The 18,608-nt window shown below is 40.7% G+C and overlaps 1 protein-coding gene across 1 annotated transcript; it reads left to right on the top strand.

Moving 5' to 3' along the window:
• The first annotated feature begins 7,207 nt into the window (after positions 1-7,207).
• On the top strand, positions 7,208-15,663 carry LOC127619796 (cell division cycle-associated 7-like protein). Its single transcript, XM_052092786.1, has 10 exons — positions 7,208-7,237; positions 9,473-9,547; positions 9,745-9,864; positions 9,970-10,353; positions 11,203-11,265; positions 11,387-11,557; positions 14,626-14,769; positions 14,872-15,021; positions 15,108-15,244; positions 15,396-15,663. The coding sequence occupies exons 1-10, from the start codon at positions 7,208-7,210 to the stop codon at positions 15,415-15,417; spliced, it is 1,296 nt and encodes a 431-aa protein (XP_051948746.1). The 3' UTR covers positions 15,418-15,663.
• Positions 15,664-18,608: the final 2,945 nt, after the last annotated feature.

Below are 18,608 nucleotides of genomic sequence, written 5' to 3'. Positions count from 1 at the left end.
AACAATTGTTGGAAAAATGACTCAATGCACAAAGCAGATGTCCTAAATGACTAAATCTTCAATCTGTGGAGTGGTTAAAAAAAAACAAGTTTTAATAACTTCAACCTGAGTGTATGTGAACTTCTGACTTCAACTGTAGTTTTTGTTTAGTTGTTGTATTTTTCTTTCTTAATGTAGGTGTTTTGCCAATCTTGATGTTTACTGTCTTAGTTTATTCTGCACTGAGTGAGAATTTGTTCAAGGTGTCCACCAGATACACAGTCTTGGCTAATCTATGATGATAGTTATAATAAATACAAAATCAAGTCGGCCTATCAAAATGTGTAGAATGAAATCAATCAAGATTACACGCTGTGATGGTTTCAGGGCTCAAAGGTTACATCTACACAGATTTCACAGCAGAACATTACTACACTATAAAGATGCATGTCCAGAAATGCTGTCTAGGTAAGCAGCTGACTATGTGCTTTTGTGGGATTATCATTTCTGGGGCCCGAGCAAAGCTCAGATTTCAGAGTAGACTGATGTCTGTGTAGGCAGCTTAGTTGGCTATGATGCTCAGGGTAGCAGTGTTGGGTAAGTTACAAAAAAGTAATCCATTAATCACATTATTAATTACTTTACTAACACTGAATAAAGACATTTTCTCCTTGTTCATTGTCGCGCACCCTTCAGCTGTCACAGAAATGCAAACAGACGTACATATGAACATACCAATTCACATTTTAATAAATAATATATTTTTAGAAATATTTGTAACTCAAGTAATGTACTTAAAAGTAATTACTTTCATTGAAAGTCAGTAACTATAATCTGATAACAAGAATTTAAAATGTAACACATTACACTACTTTGTGCCTAAAAGTAATTAGATTACAGTAACCGATTACTTTGTAATCCAATTACACCTAACACTGTTGGGTAGCAGGGTCTTCTTGCTAGCTGCCTAAGGTGCCCAAATAATGCTTTACTATCACTAGATATTTATGCTCATCCTAAAACTGCTGTTTAGGTAAGCAGCTCAGTAGGCCCCCACAATGCTGTCTAGTTAGGCAACTCAATAAGCAAGGATACCCAAAATGTTGTCTAGGTAGGCAAATCAATTAGGTGCCTATGGTGCCCAAAATACTTGCAACAGTAAATAGACAATGCATTAGGTGTCTGTCATGCCAAAATATGCTTTCTAGGCAGCCTTTCCTAAAATGCTGACAAGGTTGGAGGCTCACTAGGTGCCTACCATGCCCACAATGCTGTATATGTAGGAACTCACTATGCAAGGATACCCATAATGTTGTCTAGGTAGGCAAATCAGTTAGGTGCCTATGATGCCCAAACGCTGCAGTAGATAGACAACTCATTAGGAGACTTTGATACCAAAATATGCTTTTTAGGTAGGTAGCTCACTAGGTGCCTACGATGCCCACAATGCTGTCTATGTAGGAAGCTCACTATGCAAGGATACCCAAAATGTTGTTTAGGTAGGCAGATTAAAGTGCCTATGATATCCAACATACAGTCTTTGCTATATAGACAGCCCATTAGGATTCTATGATGTCCCGATATGATGCCCGTAAATGCAGTCTAGGTAGGCAGCTCACTTTGTACCCATGATGTATAGATTTGTTCAAATTGTTCACTAGATATCGATGAACATGCCCAAACTGCTGTCTAGGTATACAGCTCAGTAGGTCCCTATGATGGCTCATAGGTAGCTTATTATGTCCCTGTGATGCCCACAATGCTGACTAGGTAGGCAACTGAATAAGCAAGGATACACATAATGTTGTCTAGGTAGGCAAATCAGTTAGGTGCCTATGATGCCCAAATGCTGCAGTAGATAGACAACTCATTAGGAGACCCTGATACCAAAATATGCTTTTTAGGTAGGTAGCTCACTAGGTGCCTACGATGTCCACAATGCTGTCTATATAGGAACTCACTATGCAAGGATACCCAAAACGTTGTCTAGGTATGTGGTTCACTGGGTGCCTATAATACACATAATGCTCACTATATAGCGATACACATGCCCAAATGGCTATCTAGGTAAGTGGCTCAGTAGGTGGCAATGAGTCCCAAAATACCAAGTAGGGAGCTCAAAAGGTGCCTACTACAATGCCCACAAATGTTAAGTAGGCAGAGACAGCCACTGGTTTCTTGACTTTGAGTGCCAAGTGCTTGGAAACACAAAAGAAATCGAGCTAAACAAAGCTTAACCAGCTGTTTGTAATTTGCCTTCTTTATGTACTGCTCACAAACAGCCGCAATCTGCTGGGAAACTGGCGCGCTGCGCGGATGGCCCACACACCCTGTGATTTCCCACGCAGTTTGCGCCTGTACCGTATCATTTCGCTGTCATCAGCACGGCCGTTTGCTGAGCGCATAAGTGAAGGTTTGCGGAATAAAGGAGTATTGATGGGGGATGTCTCCGGATGCAGGTGTTTGTGCTGACAAATGGTAAAAAGCGCTCCACTAGGTACTAATTGGGCAGATAAAATGAACAAGAAGTACAAGAATGAGACAGCCATTATTTGTGGGCGAAGAGATGCTCATCCAATCCAAGAAATCACATGTCAGATAACACAATACACAACTTTACATCTGATGGACTGCTTAGATTTTACCTTCCAATGTCTTTATAAATCAAGAGATGCATGCTTCCATTATACTGTTATGCATGATATAAGTGACTATAAAATACATGTAGCAGATTGTTCATATACATATAAAGGCCTACAAATAATACACTTTAGTGTATTATATTGCAATATATAGCATGGTAATCTGGGTCCCCTGACTGTATCTTGCTCTGGGCCCCTTTCCTATTAAAATATACAATTTAGAATTTGCTGTGGGGCCCCCTGGATCTTTGGGCCCCTAGAATCGTTACCACCTTACACCCCACTAGCTACGGCCCTGACTGTAGTATAACTTGTTCGTTTTTCTGGTATTTATCTGATATTTTTGGATCATCAAAATCTAACAAGCTACCTCCCAGAAAGCACACGTACATCTCCGAGATGTCTGTTTTCAATCTTTTCAGCTGGAAAGCATCTTGTTAACTTCTGCTAAACTAAAACGTCTTTAAACATCTTAAAGACATCTGCTGAATGTCTTAATTCTTATTTTATTTATATTTATTTTCTCCCTATGTGGAATGCCCAATTCCCATTACTTAGTAGGTCCTCGTGGTGGTGCGGTTACTCACCTCAATCCGGGTGGTGGAGGACGAGTCTCAGTTGCCTCCGCTTCTGAGACCGTCAATCCGCACATCTGATCACGTGACTCGTCGTGCGTGACACCGCGGAGACTCACAGCATGTGGACGCTCATGCTACTCTCCACAACCCAAACACAAATTACCACACGCCCCATTGAGAGCGAGAACACCTAATCATGACCACGAGGAGCTTACCCCATGTGACTCTACCCAGGGGCAGACTGGGAAGAGAAATCGACCCAGGATTTTACAAGGGGGGGTTGTTGATGTACTTTTCTGCATATCGCTGCCCCCTTCAGCATATCCGCTTTGTTGCCCGTTCTGCATAATGCGGCGGCCCATTTCAGCTTATCGCGGCCCATTCGGCCCTGTTTCGGGCCCAGCCCATCGGGAAAAGTATCGATTCTCCCGATGGCCAGTCCACCCTGACTCTACCCTCCCTAGCAACCGGGCCAATTTGGTTGCTTAGGAGACCTGACTGGAGTCACACAGCACACCCTGGATTCAAACTTGTGACGCCAGGGGTGATAGTCAGCGTCAATACTCGCTGAGCTATCCTCAGGCCCCCCTGCAAACAACATTAAGCAAACAATGTTAAAAATACTTCCTTCAGATGTAAACACACACACATCAAATAGACGTCTGGGTGATGTATGTGTGCCATCAGGGCTTCCTAGAAAGCAATTTCGGGCATTGACCTCAAAGCTTTGTGAGCTGTCTACTTAGACAGCGTTTTTGGGTTTCAGCAGCAATAAGCACACAGTGAGATACCTATCTAGAAAACACCTGGTGAACTCTTTATATTGACAGTATTCATGTACATATACAGTTGGTACGGAAAGTATTCAGACCCCCTTAAATTTTTCACTCTTTGTTATATTGCAGCCATTTGCTAAAATCATTTAAGTTCATTTTTTACCCTCATTATTGTACACACAGCACTGACAGAAAAACACAGAATTGTTGACATTTTTGCACATTTATTAAAAAAGAAAAACTGAAATATCACATGGTCCTAAGTATTCAGACCCTTTGCTGTGACACTCATATATTTAACTCAGGTGCTGTCCATTTCCTCTGATCATCCTTGAGATGGTTCTACACCTTCAATTGAGTCCAGCTGTGTTTGATTATACTGATTGGACTTGATTAGGAAAGCCACACACCTGTCTATATAAGACCTTACAGCTCACAGTGCATGTCAGAGCAAATGAGAATCATGAGGTCAAAGGAACTGCCTGAAGAGCTCAGAGACAGAATTGTGGCAAGACACAGATCTGGCCAAGGTTACAAAAAAATTTCTGCTGCCCTTAAGGTTCATAAGAGCACAGTGGCCTCCATAATCCTTAAATGGAAGACGTTTGGGACGACCAGAACCCTTCCTAGAGCTGGGCGTCCGGCCAAACTGAGCTATCGGGGGAGAAGAGCCTTGGTGAGAGAGGTAAAGAAGAACCCAAAGATCACTGTGGCTGAGCTCCAGAGATGCAGTCGGGAGATGGGAGAAAGTTGTAGTAAGTCAACCATCACTGCAGCCATCCACCAGTCAGGCCTTTATGGCAGAGTGGCCCGACGGAAGCCTCTCCTCAGTGCAAGACACATGAAAGCCTGCATGGAGTTTGCTAAAAAACACCTGAAGGACTCCAAGATGGTGATAAATAATATTCTCTGGTCTGATGAGACCAAGATAGAACTTTTTGGCCGTAATTCTAAGCGGTATGTGTGGAGAAAACCAGGCACTGCTCATCACCTGTCCAATACAGTCTCAACAGTGAAGCATGGTGGTGGCAGCATCATGCTGTGGGGGTGTTTTTCAGCTGCAGGGACAGGACGACTGGTTGCAATCGAGGGAAAGATGAATGCGGCCAAGTACAGGGATATCCTGGACGAAAACCTTCTCCAGAGTGCTCTGGACCTCAGACTGGGCCGAAGGTTCACCTTCCAACAAGACAATGACCCTAAGCACACCGCTAAAATAACGAAGGAGTGGCTTCACAACAACTCCGTGACTGTTCTTGAATGGCCCAGCCAGAGCCCTGACTTAAACCCAATTGAGCATCTCTGGAGAGACCTGAAAATGGCTGTCCACCAACGTTTACCATCCAACCTGACAGAACTGGAGAGGATCTGCAAGGAGGAATGGCAGAGGATACCCAAATCCAGATGTGAAAAACTTGTTGCATCTTTCCCAAAAAGACTCATGGCTGTATTAGATCAAAAGGGTGCTTCTACTAAATACTGAACAAAGGGTCTGAATACTTACGACCATGTGATATTTCAGTTTTTCTTTTTTAATAAATGTGCAAAAATGTCAACAATTCTGTGTTTTTCTGTCAATATGGGGTGCTGTGTGTACAATAATGAGGAAAAAAAATGAACTTAAATGATTTTAGCAAATGGCTGCAATATAACAAAGAGTGAAAAATTTAAGGGGGTCTGAATACTTTCCGTACCCACTGTATGTCTAAAAAAATCTAGTAATCTGTCTACTTTTGGGGTAACTTGGTGAGCTGCCTATCAAGACATCATGTTTGGGTAGGCACCTATTGCAAAACAAGAAAGCAATTTTGGGCATGAACTTAAAAACTAGCAATCTACTCAAACAGCATTTCTAGTCATCGCATGCACTTATAGGTGCATTGTCGACCTATAGAGCTATAAACTGGTGAGCTGTCTATCAAGACAACAATTTTGGGTATCATATGCACATAAATGTATCTATGAAGGGCATAGATTTGGCTTGAACATTGCAGGGTTGCAGCGTGAAACATTTAACCATGTTCTCATTGATCATGGTATAAATAATCAAATCTTGTTTTGATTATTGGGGGAGTTACGCCCCTGTCTCTTTGTAACTCAAAGAAATCTTTTTGATTTCATAACTGAAAGTGAAATAATGTAGTTTAGTATATGCTATGGTTAGCACAGAATTAACCAAGCAAGCAATACATTACATGTGCAAGATCTACCTTATCTTAAAAAATAACTTTAAAAACGTAACCTAAAAGTATCCCCCTTTATATTCATCTAGCACAAAAAACATAATAAGAAAATAAAACTTTCATTTTAACATTTCTCTCACTATCGAGTCCCGTGCAAATCATGCTGGGAAATGTAAATGCCCTGCAGAGTTTCATCACTGCTTCATTAACACTACAAAAAGTTGTCATGTAGTCCCAACTCAAATAGATTGAGTAAACTTCCATTTGACACATTTAAATGGATAGAACAAAATGAAATGTTCTAGAATGATAGATTCTAGAATATATATATATATATATATATATATATATATATATATATATATATATATATATATATAATCTATAATCTATAATTCTAGAACATTTAATTGTGTTCTATCCATTTAAATTTGGCAAATCCATACATTTGGCAAAATCCAGAAATAAATATTCTTTCTCTGCCTGCAGAATATGCTATACAACGTTTACTATTCATTTATAGACTACTATACGTTTCATACTGTGAAACTAGTGTTCTGGTTGTAATTGTTTCTGTTGTATTTTATTTATTTTTTTAGATTAATATCTTCAACAGACCGTGCAAATGTTAAAGTGACTATATAAATGCAATATTTTGTAGTATATGCACTGTGCTCGTGAGTGATGTGTGTGCACGTGCCACATTTCCCGCGAAACTGCAGAGCGACGGATCATGGACGGTTCCATTTAGAGCACAGGGTGGCGGTGCGGAGAAACCAACTTTCAAATCCACGTCAAGATTTTTTTTTATTATGTTAACCATTACTTTAATACTTGTATTACTAGTTTATGTTTATCTAAGGTGCAATTCTTCAATAAAAAGCAATCCAACGTGAACTCGTGAAATCTTGAGTGTTGACTCAACACCCAGTCACCCCTGCGTACTGACAAATGATTCGGTCCGTTCATGTTGTTGTTTTTTTTATCCATTCATTCACTGAGAACTTTTAAATCACACACAAACACTGATCAATATTATTTTATTATAAATGATCGAAACCCGCAAAACTTCCATGGAGGTAAGAGCGAGAATGAGCGTTTTTCAGTTTACAAGGATACTTAAAATCTTACTGGCAAACGTGCAGAAAGTTTTAAAACTTTGAATAAACGCACATTATTGAGACACATAAAGCCCGATCAGCAAATGCATTATAATTGTGATTAAACTGTTACATTGCAGAATTGTTTATCTATTGATCTGGATGAACTGATTGGCAAAATAACTCTTAAAAATTAATTTAAAGGAATGTTAATTAATTTCGAGTCGTCCGTCCTTTTCTTAAAAAAGCAAAATCTGTGTTCCAGTGAGGCACTTACAATGCAAGTCAATGGGGCCAATTTTTTATGGGTTTAAAGTCAGCCATGTGAAGCTTATAATTTTATAAAAGCACTTGCATTAATTATTCTGTAAAACTCATGTATTATAAGCTGTAAAGTTGTTAAAGTCGTATTTTTGCGGTTGTTTTGGGATTTTAGGGTTTACAGCGTTACTTCATTATGGCAACAAAATTGTTAAATTGGATTTAACTTCACATAAAAAAGGCTATTAAGTGATTTTATCGCACTACAATCATGTTAATATTTAAGTTTTGTGGCTGTACATTTGAAACAGTGAGTATTATAACGTTTACGGATTGGCCCCATTGACATCCATTGTTAGTGCCTCACTGTAACACCGATTTTTGCTTATTTTGTATTTTTTTTAAAGAGAACGAGGGACGAGTCTAAATTATAATTGTTTTTGGTAATTAAGATGATGCCACAAATGCTGTCGATTGAGCTCAACTTGTATTGAACCCGGAAAATTCCTTTAATCTACTTTCTTTTCAATTATTAAAAATACTATTAGTAGAAGCAGTTTGAATTGGGGCTCAACCAAAAGTGGATTTTGCCGATACCGATAACTAAGGTGTAGAAAAGGGGCCGATAGCCGATTAATCGGCCGATAGCGTTAAAAATTGATTTATAGAATGTAAAAAAAAAGCTTTCTCGGCTTTTTCTTGCTGTGACCAAAAGTCCAAAATGAATAAAATCCCAAATGCAGTTCACAGTGTTTATAAAAAATATCAGAATTTTTGCACCTTTTATATAGGTTGTAATTTTTACATTAAAAGGTGCAAAAATTCGGATATTTTTTTATATAATAAAAAAAAAAATCAAAGTGACTTTTTAGAGAAAAATAAAAAACCTAACTGCATAAGTGTGCACACCCTTTTATATTTGGGCATGTGTCTGTGTTCAGAATCAACCAATCGGCAAGCTCATGTGAAACAGTTACACACCTGTCTTCACCTGATTAACTCCAAATAAATCTCAGCTGTTCTTGTTGGACTTTTCTGACATCTTCTTGGTTGGATGCTTCTATAAGAGCCACAAAGAGCTTACAGAGCATCAACGGGACCTCATTGTTGAAAGGTATCGCTCAGATGAGGGCTACAAAAACATTTCCAAGGCATTAGATATAGCATGAATCACAGTGAAGACAGTCATCAACAAGTGGAGAAAGTGTGGCACAACAGTGACATTATCAAGAGCAGGACGTCCCTCCAAAATTGATGAGAAGACGAAGTGAAAACTGGTCAGGGAGGCCGTCAAGAGACCGACAGAAACATTAAAGGAGCTGCGGCTCCTTCTGGCAAGTACTGGTCGCCCCCTACATGTGACATCTATCTACCTTATTCTTCACATCAGCAGAAGAACAGCATACTCACGGTGAAGCATGCTGGTGGCAGCGTCATACTTTGGGCTGCTTTTCTTCACCTGGAACTGGGGCTTTAGTGAAGGTGAAGGGAATCACGAATAGCTCCAAGTGCCAGTCAGTTTTGGCACAGAACCTTCTGGCGTCCACTAGAAAGCTGAAATGAAGAGATCTGTCACCTGTCAGCATGAAAATGATCCGAAATACACTTGAATCAGGACTCTTATTTTGAAATGACGGCGACTTGGTTACAATACTCTATATTTAACTATTTACCAAATTAAGCTTTTTATAGCCTAATATATTCATCAGGTTAAAGACTTCGTATATATATATATATATATATATATATATATATTTCACCAGTATGTTGAACACAACACAATGCATGTGCTGACAGGGCAAGTTTCCAAATAGTCAAATGTTTTTACAGATAGTCCAAAAAGCAACTATCGGCACCTATTAATCGGTCGAACCGATATATCGGTCAAAATCTCTCGTTAGGATTACAATAGATTAATACGATTACTAATGACCAGTATTCATTTATTTTTAGGCAAAGCAGCTGGCCATGACCGATCTGTTTGAGGATAGCAGAGACGGTGTCCAGTCCAAGGGATACTGGAAAATGGTTAGTATCATCCACGGTCCGAAATCAACTTCAAAACATTAGTTGAAATATTCTCATTATACTGGACACAAAATCCTGGCAGGTCTCCATGTGTTATTTATCTCTTGGGGTTTGGCAGTAGAAGTAAAACAGCGCTATCAATAATATAGTTTTCGCTCAATCCAGGAATAATAATGTGTTGTTGCTCTCTCTCGCAGGGTCTTTGCTTCAGGTCCGGAGACATCACGGATGAGTTGGCTCAAATCTTTAGAGACACGGACAGTGAGGGGGAATTTGAGGGTTTCTCCGAGGACGACTCTGAAAGGAGCAAATCTGTGGTAAGAAAAAAATCTGTCTTCCATATTCTAAAAGGAAAAACATCATCTCTAATATAATGAAAGGCAATTTAAAAATCTCAACTCTCTTATTTCTCATGCCGGCAGACTTCGGCGTCTGACAAAGACCGTGACGACATCGGATTTTATTCCGACGGTGAGGAGCCAGCGTCGAAAAAGCAGCGCAATTCTGGGCTGTGTGTCGCGTTAAAGTTTCCTACCAAAACAAGCCCCGCCCATCAATGGAAAGTGGCTAAACAAGGCATCAAAGAAACCCCGCCCACAGCCCCGCCCATCGGCAGCAAGTCTGCTGGGAGAAACGGGAAGCGCAAGCCAGGACAAACAAAAGAGCTTGTTTTACTTGACCGTAAACGCACCGAGAGACGGTCCAAACCGTCTGATACTAGAACCAATGTTGAGAGTCTACTGACGGATGAAGAAATGCAAATACTGAGCAAAAGAGCCAAAAACATTGAAGAAAATAAAGCAATGGTATTGTTTTAAGACACTATTGTGCTGATGGAATATTCTGGGTTTAGTACGAGTTGAGCTCAATCAACAACATTTGTGACCATGTTGAATACCGCAAAAATTTATTTCGGTTCGTCCATTGAAAAAGCAAAAATGTGGTTAACAGTGAGACACTTACAATGGAAGTCAATGGGGCCAATCCGTAAACAATAAAAGACTCGCTGTTTCAAAAGTACAGCCACAAGACGAAAACAAGGTGCGTATTAACATCATTTAAGTGTGATAAAATCTGTGTGAAGTTATTTATAATTTTACAACTTTGTTGCCATGGCAACATAACGCCATAAACCTATAAAAATACAGCTCGAATTATGTTCATCATGTTTTTACAGACAAATTATTTCTGCCTTCAAACCAGAGTGGTGGTGGTGTAGTGGTCTAATGCACATAACTGGTAAACTGGTAATCAGAAGGTCACTGGTTCGATCCCCACAGCCACCACCATTGTGTCCTTGAGCAAGGCACTTAACTCCAGGTTGCTCCGGGGGGATTGTCGCTGTAATAAGTGCTCTGTAAGTCACTTTGGATAAAAGCGTCTGCCAAATGCATAAATGTAAATGTAAACCGTCCAAAATTGCCCCCATTGACTTCCATTGTAAGTGCCTCGCTGTAACCTCGATTTTTGCTTTTTTACATTTTTAAGAAAAGGACGGACGAGTCAATTATACCACAAATGTTGTCGATTGAGCTTAACTTGTGTTGAACCAGGAATATTCCTTTATAATATAAAATGTCATTGATTTAATTCACTCTTGGGAATATGCCAGCTTTGCTTTCGACTAACTTTTATAAATGTGATTTTTTTTTCAGCTTGCAAAACTATTTGCAGATTTGAGTGCTTTACCTGAACCTCCTCCCAAAATAACACCTACAGTAAGAAGCCCCAAAAACCTCCACCAAACATGTCATAGAGCTCAAAACACACTCTTCCTAAATTCTTCCTTGTGTGTTCATTGAGCTTTTCAATATGTTTTTGTGTGTGTGCCTTAAATAGAAGAAAAAGAAGCCGTCCACTCCAAAACGTTGCTTATCGGAGGTTCAGAATGAGAGACGGAACCCAAGCCGCAAGGCGAGACCTCCAGAACATTTCGGGTTAGAAGTGGAGGAGAAATCAGCCCCCCATAAAAGAGAGATCAACAAAATCGACATCCAGCGCTTGATGGAGGTGAAAAACAAACTTATCTATAAGTTATATAAAAACAATATATATACACTCACCTAAAGGATTATTAGGAACACCATACTAATACTGTGTTTGACCCCCTTTCGCCTTCAGAACTGCCTTAATTCTACGTGGCATTGATTCAACAAGGTGCTGAAAGCATTCTTTAGAAATGTTGGCCCATATTGATAGGATAGCATCTTGCAGTTGATGGAGATTTGTGGGATGCACATCCAGGGCACGAAGCTCCCGTTCCACCACATCCCAAAGATGCTCTATTGGGTTGAGATCTGGTGACTGTGGGGGCCATTTTAGTACAGTGAACTCATTGTCATGTTCAAGAAACCAATTTGAAATGATTCGAGCTTTGTGACATGGTGCATTATCCTGCTGGAAGTAGCCATCAGAGGATGGGTACATGGTGGCCATAAAGGGATGGACATGGTCAGAAACAATGCTCAGGTAGGCCGTGGCATTTAAACGATGCCCAATTGGCACTAAGGGGCCTAAAGTGTGCCAAGAAAACATCCCCCACACCATTACACCACCACCACCAGCCTGCACAGTGGTAACAAGGCATGATGGATCCATGTTCTCATTCTGTTTACGCCAAATTCTGACTCTACCATCTGAATGTCTCAACAGAAATCGAGACTCATCAGACCAGGCAACATTTTTCCAGTCTTCAACTGTCCAATTTTGGTGAGCTCTTGCAAATTGTAGCCTCTTTTTCCTATTTGTAGTGGAGATGAGTGGTACCGGTGGGGTCTTCTGCTGTTGTAGCCCATCCGCCTCAAGGTTGTGCGTGTTGTGGCTTCACAAATGCTTTGCTGCATACCTCGGTTGTAACGAGTGGTTATTTCAGGCAAAGTTGCTCTTCTATCAGCTCGAATCAGTCGGCCCATTCTCCTCTGACCTCTAGCATCAACAAGGCATTTTCAGCCCACAGGACTGCCGCATACTGGATGTTTTTCCTTTTCACACCATTCTTTGTAAACCCTAGAAATGGTTGTGCGTGAAAATCCCAGTAACTGAGCAGATTGTGAAATACTCAGACCGCCCGTCTGGCACCAACAACCATGCCACGCACAAAATTGCTTAAATCACCTTTCTTTCCCATTCTGACATTCAGTTTGGAGTTCAGGAGATTGTCTTGACCAGGACCACACCCCTAAATGCATTGAAGCAACTGCCATGTGATTGGTTGATTAGATAATTGCATTAATGAGAAATTGAACAGGTGTTCCTAATAATCCTTTAGGTGAGTGTATATTCATTATATTTTTATTCTGGAATGGCTTTTCCCCCCATTAATGTATTTAAAAACATCCTCTCACTCTCAACTGCTAACTTAACATGTGTAAATATTTGTACGTCCATAAAAGATTCACTGACATGTGACTGACAGAAACGGATAATGTGTCCCTGAACAAAATCACAAGTAACAGTCAGTATCTGGTTAAGTACTGCAGTGCATCTCCTCCTCATGGACTGCTCCAGATTTGCCAGTTCTTGCTGTCAGATGTTACCCCACTCTTCCACCAAGGCACTTGCAATTTCCCAGACATTTCTGGGGGTAATGGCCCTAGCCCTCACCCTCCAGTCCAACAGGTCCCAGATGTGTTCAATGGGATTGAGATCCGGGCTCTTCGCTGGCCATGGCAGAACACTGACATTCCTGTTTGGCCGGAAATCATGCACAGATCGAGCAGTATGGCTGGTGGCATTGTCATGCTGGAGGGTCATGTCAGGATGAACTGCAGGAAGGGTACCACAAGAGGGAGGAAGTCTTCCCTGTAACGCACAGCGTTGAGATTTCCTGCAATGGCAACAAGCTCAGTCCGATGCTTTGACACACCAGACCATGACGGACCCTCCACCTCCAAAACGATCACGCTCCAGAGTACAGGCCTCGGTGTAAAACTCATTCCTTCGACGATAAATGGGAGTCCGACCATCACCCCTGGTGAGACACAACTGTGACTCGTCAGTGAAGAGCACTTTTTGCCAGTTCTGTCTGGTCCAACGTAGGTGGGTTTGTGCCCATAGGCGACGTTGTTGCCGGGGATGTCTGGTAAGGACCTGCCATTCAACAGGCCTACAAGCCCTCAGTTCAGCCTCTCTCAACCTATTGTGGACAGTCTGAGCACTGATGGAGGGATTGAGCTTTCCTGGTGTAACTCGGGCAGTTGTTGTTGCCATCCTGTACCTGTCCTGCTGGTGTGATATTCGGATGTACCGATCCTGTGCAGGTGTTGTTACACGTGGTCTGCCACTGCGAGGACGATCAGCTTATCATCCTATCACGTGGCTTGTTGTAATTAAATATTCAGATAATTAAAATGCATTACATTCTTGTGGCAGAAGAGTTCATCATTGATAAGACGATACAAAAAGCGGCTTTAGAATACAATGTATTGTTTACTACCATATTATTGATCATAAGTCAATCATTGGCACACAGTTCACAGCAATCCATTACACAAGTGAATTTATCAATCAGTTGGAGATTTATTATGAGGGCTTGTTTAAGGACCGTCAATGTACACCAGCGTCAGACCTGCTTGTGTAGCGTCTCAGGTGCGTTGTGTCATAAACATTTACATTTTTAGGTCACTGTTTCAAGTTAAATATAGTTTAATACTTAGAACACATCTTGAGATCTCTTAGTTCAGATTTGCGCTCCTTCAAGTGTTTTGAACGCAAGAATGTAACTCATGTTTGTGTTGTTGCTGCTGAAGTGTTTCTTCACTTTATAACTGTGTGTTGCTCATACAGCTGCCCCCTGGAGTAAACGGGTGGTACTACAAGCTTGCATTTCTCAGGCATCTTCCATATTACGGTCCGGGGGCATTACGATAAATTGCGTACATTTTTTAACGCGTTATTTGTAATAAAATTAATCGCACTAAAATAACGCGTTAGATTGACAGCCCTAATATATATATATATATATATTGCCCAGCCTTACTAGGTATCTAAACTCCAAGAGCCGAGGCTATTTGCTCTTAGTTTAAACTTTTTTTTGAATCATAATTATTTATTAATTCTATTGATTTCGATCGCTCTAGGTCCAGGAGGGTCTCAGAGACGTCAGACCCATACAGAGGAAGCGGCGTTCTCGTCAATCCATCCGTATGCCTGAGGACATTACCGAAGAAGAACTGGAGAACGTGGCAGATCGCGCAAAAGATAAAATCCTTGACAAAGATTATGTAAATTGGACCTATTCTGAATTATGCTCTTTATTTTGACGCATTGCATTTTTCCATCGTTGCTTTGCACGCCTTTTGATCTTTTATTTTGATATCCCTCAGGGCAGCACGTGTCATCAGTGTCGTCAAAAGACCCTCGACACGAAGACTGAATGCAGGGGCCTGTACTGCCAGGGGGTCAAAGGTCAGTTCTGCGGCCCCTGTTTGCGCAACCGCTACGGAGAAGACGTCCGCACGGCACTTCTCGATCCTGTGAGTCCAAATATCTAAATTGATTAATTTAATTGGTGGCGTTTGTCGTGAACTGTGCTGATAACGATGTATGTGTTTTGTTGCAGTCGTGGGAATGCCCCATCTGTCAAGGCGTCTGCAACTGCAGTCTGTGCAGGAAGCGGGACGGACGCTGTGCTACGGGCGCTCTCACAAGATTAGCCAAATATTACGGCCACGACAACGTAAAGGAGTATTTAGAGAGGTAATCCAGCACTTCAGTTCTCCCTGTCATCATTTACTCACATGCATGGCGTTACAAAACCAAAAGAGAGTAAATGATGATTTTTGAGTGAAATATTCCAGTGTTTAAAGTCTTTTTGAATTTTAAATGTCTCTATGTTCTTGCTTTTCAGCCTACAGAAGAACGGTGAGTAAAAGTGGATCATCTGGCCTCCTTGTGATACTGCAACACTTCTGATGTTTTACTGTCGACTCTTTTAAAGTTTAGCATGAAGCACAGATATGCAAATCAGTAGTTTTTTACACTTCTCGGTTTCATTCCGATGAATTTAAGTGAATGATATCTTGCAGATCATACAAATGCCATGAAAGCAGGTAAAAGATGTTTATGTTAAGATCACATACTGTTCTCTCATTTGCACCGTTTGTGTTTTTGTCTCTGTAAACTGTTGTTTTGGAAATTAGAGTTTTAATAAAGGTCCTTTTATTTCAGATTTCTTTGTCATGTGAAATCAGATCAAATTTGATGTTTTATATAAACTGATCTTTTTATCAATGCTATCAATTCCAATGACATTTCCAAAATGCTTTTGGAAATTTTTTAGGGCTTCTTTTACCTGAAATAAGTTGAAACCGCTTATCAGAACAAGTATTGCACTGTTATATCAGCTTGCAGAGGGCAATCCAAAGCAAGACCAGATCAAGTGTGCCGCACAAGTCCTCAAAAGTGAAGCCAAATCGTCTCGATCGCCCCCCGGTGACTGGTCCTAGTATAGGTCATAAACCCCGCCTCCCCATGTTATTCAACGGGACGTGAGACCAACTAAACAATTAAATTACACTTCACATATCTTTTTTCCAAAGATAGTTTCTGTCACGTTGATGTCATTTCAAGTGTTTGTTTTCAAAATAAGTTTGTTTTTAGTTATTTGATGCTATAAAAACGCTGCTGTGACATCATGATTGACAGCTGTGATTGACAGGTTCTCTGAGCGAAGTAGTTCACTGAAGCCCCAACTGACTTTTTTCGGGATCTTCGGAGGACTGAGGAGATTGGAGCTTTAAATGTAATATCTAAATTTCTATAATTAATTATTTCACACCGTCATAAGTCAAAAGTCAAAAGTGCAGGGGCGTGTCCTTGCGATTGATTCAGCGAGAGTGAGGGCGGGGCCTTGATTTCGCGGCTTTACTTCCTGCTCACTACTGCGCAGGTCTGGTCCCAAAATCGCAACTGCGCAGACTCAAGTCCCAAGATGTCAGCGCCATATCGGGACACTGGCGGCTTCAGTTCTCACCAATGGAAAAGAGCGAAGGGGCGTCGTCCATCTTTTTTTTACAGTCTATGGATCCAGATGGCTTGTAAATGGCTTGTAAAGCCACGTTGATTTTACTTTAAGGGTCTCCATGATAACTTGCTGCCTTTAAGTTTAGAGGACTGGGTGAGATTTGTTTTCTAAAATAGTTTTGCATTCCCTCGCAATACATTGAACACCGTTTTACTATAAGAACCATATTTTAACCGTGATGTTCGTCGTACAACCATAGTGATAATACAGGAAATCTATGGGAATAAAATTATGTATATCATTGTATTTACATGCCTACCACAGACAAACCATAGTAAATGATGTCTGCCAAAAATAAACAAAACATGGTTAATCTACAACAGTCATAGTTACTTCAATATTACTATAGTAAAACCATAATAACCACAACATTTATCTTTAGAGTGGGACACTCCCAAGGGTGGATTTTCTTTTTTTGAAGCCATTCTGTAGTGGATTTACTTCGATGTTTAGGGTCATTGTCCCGCTGCAACCCCAAACTTCTGAGCTTCAGCTGGTGCACAGACACCCTGATATTAGTCCAGGACCTGAAGCAGCAAAGCATCCCCAAATCACGATGCGCCCTCCACCGTAGGGATGATGTTTTCATGTTGGTGTGCGGTGCCCTTTTCATGCCATACGTAGCGCTGCGTGTTCTTCCCAAACAATTCAACCTTAGTTTCATCAGTCCACAAAACATTTTCCCAGTAGTGTTGCAGAGGGTCAAGGTGGTCAGCAATGTTTTTGTATGAAAGCAGCGGCTTCCTTCATGATGTCCTGCCATGAACACCATACCTGTTTAATGTTTTCCATATAGTAGACACATAAACAGAGATGCTAACCAGTTCCGATGATTCCTTCATGTCTTTATCTGTCACTCTAGGGCTCTTTTGTACCTCATTGATCATTCTGCGGTGTGTCCTTTGAGTCATCTTGGCTGGACGGCCACTTCTAGTGAGAGTACCTATAGTACTAAATCATCTCCATTTATAGACAGTTTGTTTAACTGTGGACAGATGAATATCTAACGGCCACTTCTAGAGAGAGTACCTATAGTACTAAATCATCTCCATTTATAGACAGTTTGTGTAACTGTGGACAGATGAATATCTAACGGCCACTTCTAGAGAGAGTACCTATAGTACTAAATCATCTCCATTTATAGACAGTTTGTCTAACTGTGCACAGATGAATATCTAACGGCCACTTCTAGAGAGAGTACCTATAGTACTAAATCATCTCCATTTATAGACAGTTTGTCTAACTGTGGACAGATGAATATCTAACGGCCACTTCTAGAGAGAGTACCTATAGTACTAAATCATCTCCATTTATAGACAGTTTGTCTAACTGTGGACAGATGAATATCTAACAGCCACTTCTAGTGAGAGTACCTATAGTACTAAATCATCTCCATTTATAGACAGTTTGTGTAACTATGGACAGATGAATATCTAACGGCCACTTCTAGTGAGAGTACCTATAGTACTAAATCATCTCCATTTGTAGACAGTTTGTCTAACTGTGGACAGATGAATATCTAAGTTCTTCAAGATAACCTTGTAACCTTTTCCAGCTTTATGCAAATCAACAGTTATGCAAAGCATTAGTTCTTGATCGTAGATCTTCTAAGATCTCTTTTTTGCAAGGTATGGTCCATGTCATCAGCAGGGGCGGAGCCAGGAGTTTTTCACAGGGGTGGCCGGGGAGGGGGCAGTGATCAGTCTGTGGTGGCACAGTAATATTAGTACAGTACATGTTAAGTATTGTGCTCAAAAATGACAATTGCATGTGGGGTGGGCAATGGTCAGTCCGCTAGCTCCACACTGGTCATCAGATGCTTCTTGTGAACACCAAACTGAAAATGTTTGAGTGCTTTTTATAAGTCAAAGTAGCTCTAACCCACACCTCCAATCTAGTCTCATTAATTGGATGCCAGGTTTGCCAACACCTGACTTAACATAGCTTTTTTTTACTTCACTGGCCTAGGGGTTCCCATACTTTTTCTAACCTACACTGTAAATGATTGAAAGATGTGTTCAATATCTACAAGAACAA

This window comes from Xyrauchen texanus, chromosome 26 (assembly GCF_025860055.1).
Source record: "Xyrauchen texanus isolate HMW12.3.18 chromosome 26, RBS_HiC_50CHRs, whole genome shotgun sequence".
In the NCBI taxonomy this organism is placed as follows: Eukaryota; Metazoa; Chordata; class Actinopteri; order Cypriniformes; family Catostomidae; genus Xyrauchen; species Xyrauchen texanus.
This window is presented reverse-complemented; position numbering and strand designations above follow the sequence as displayed.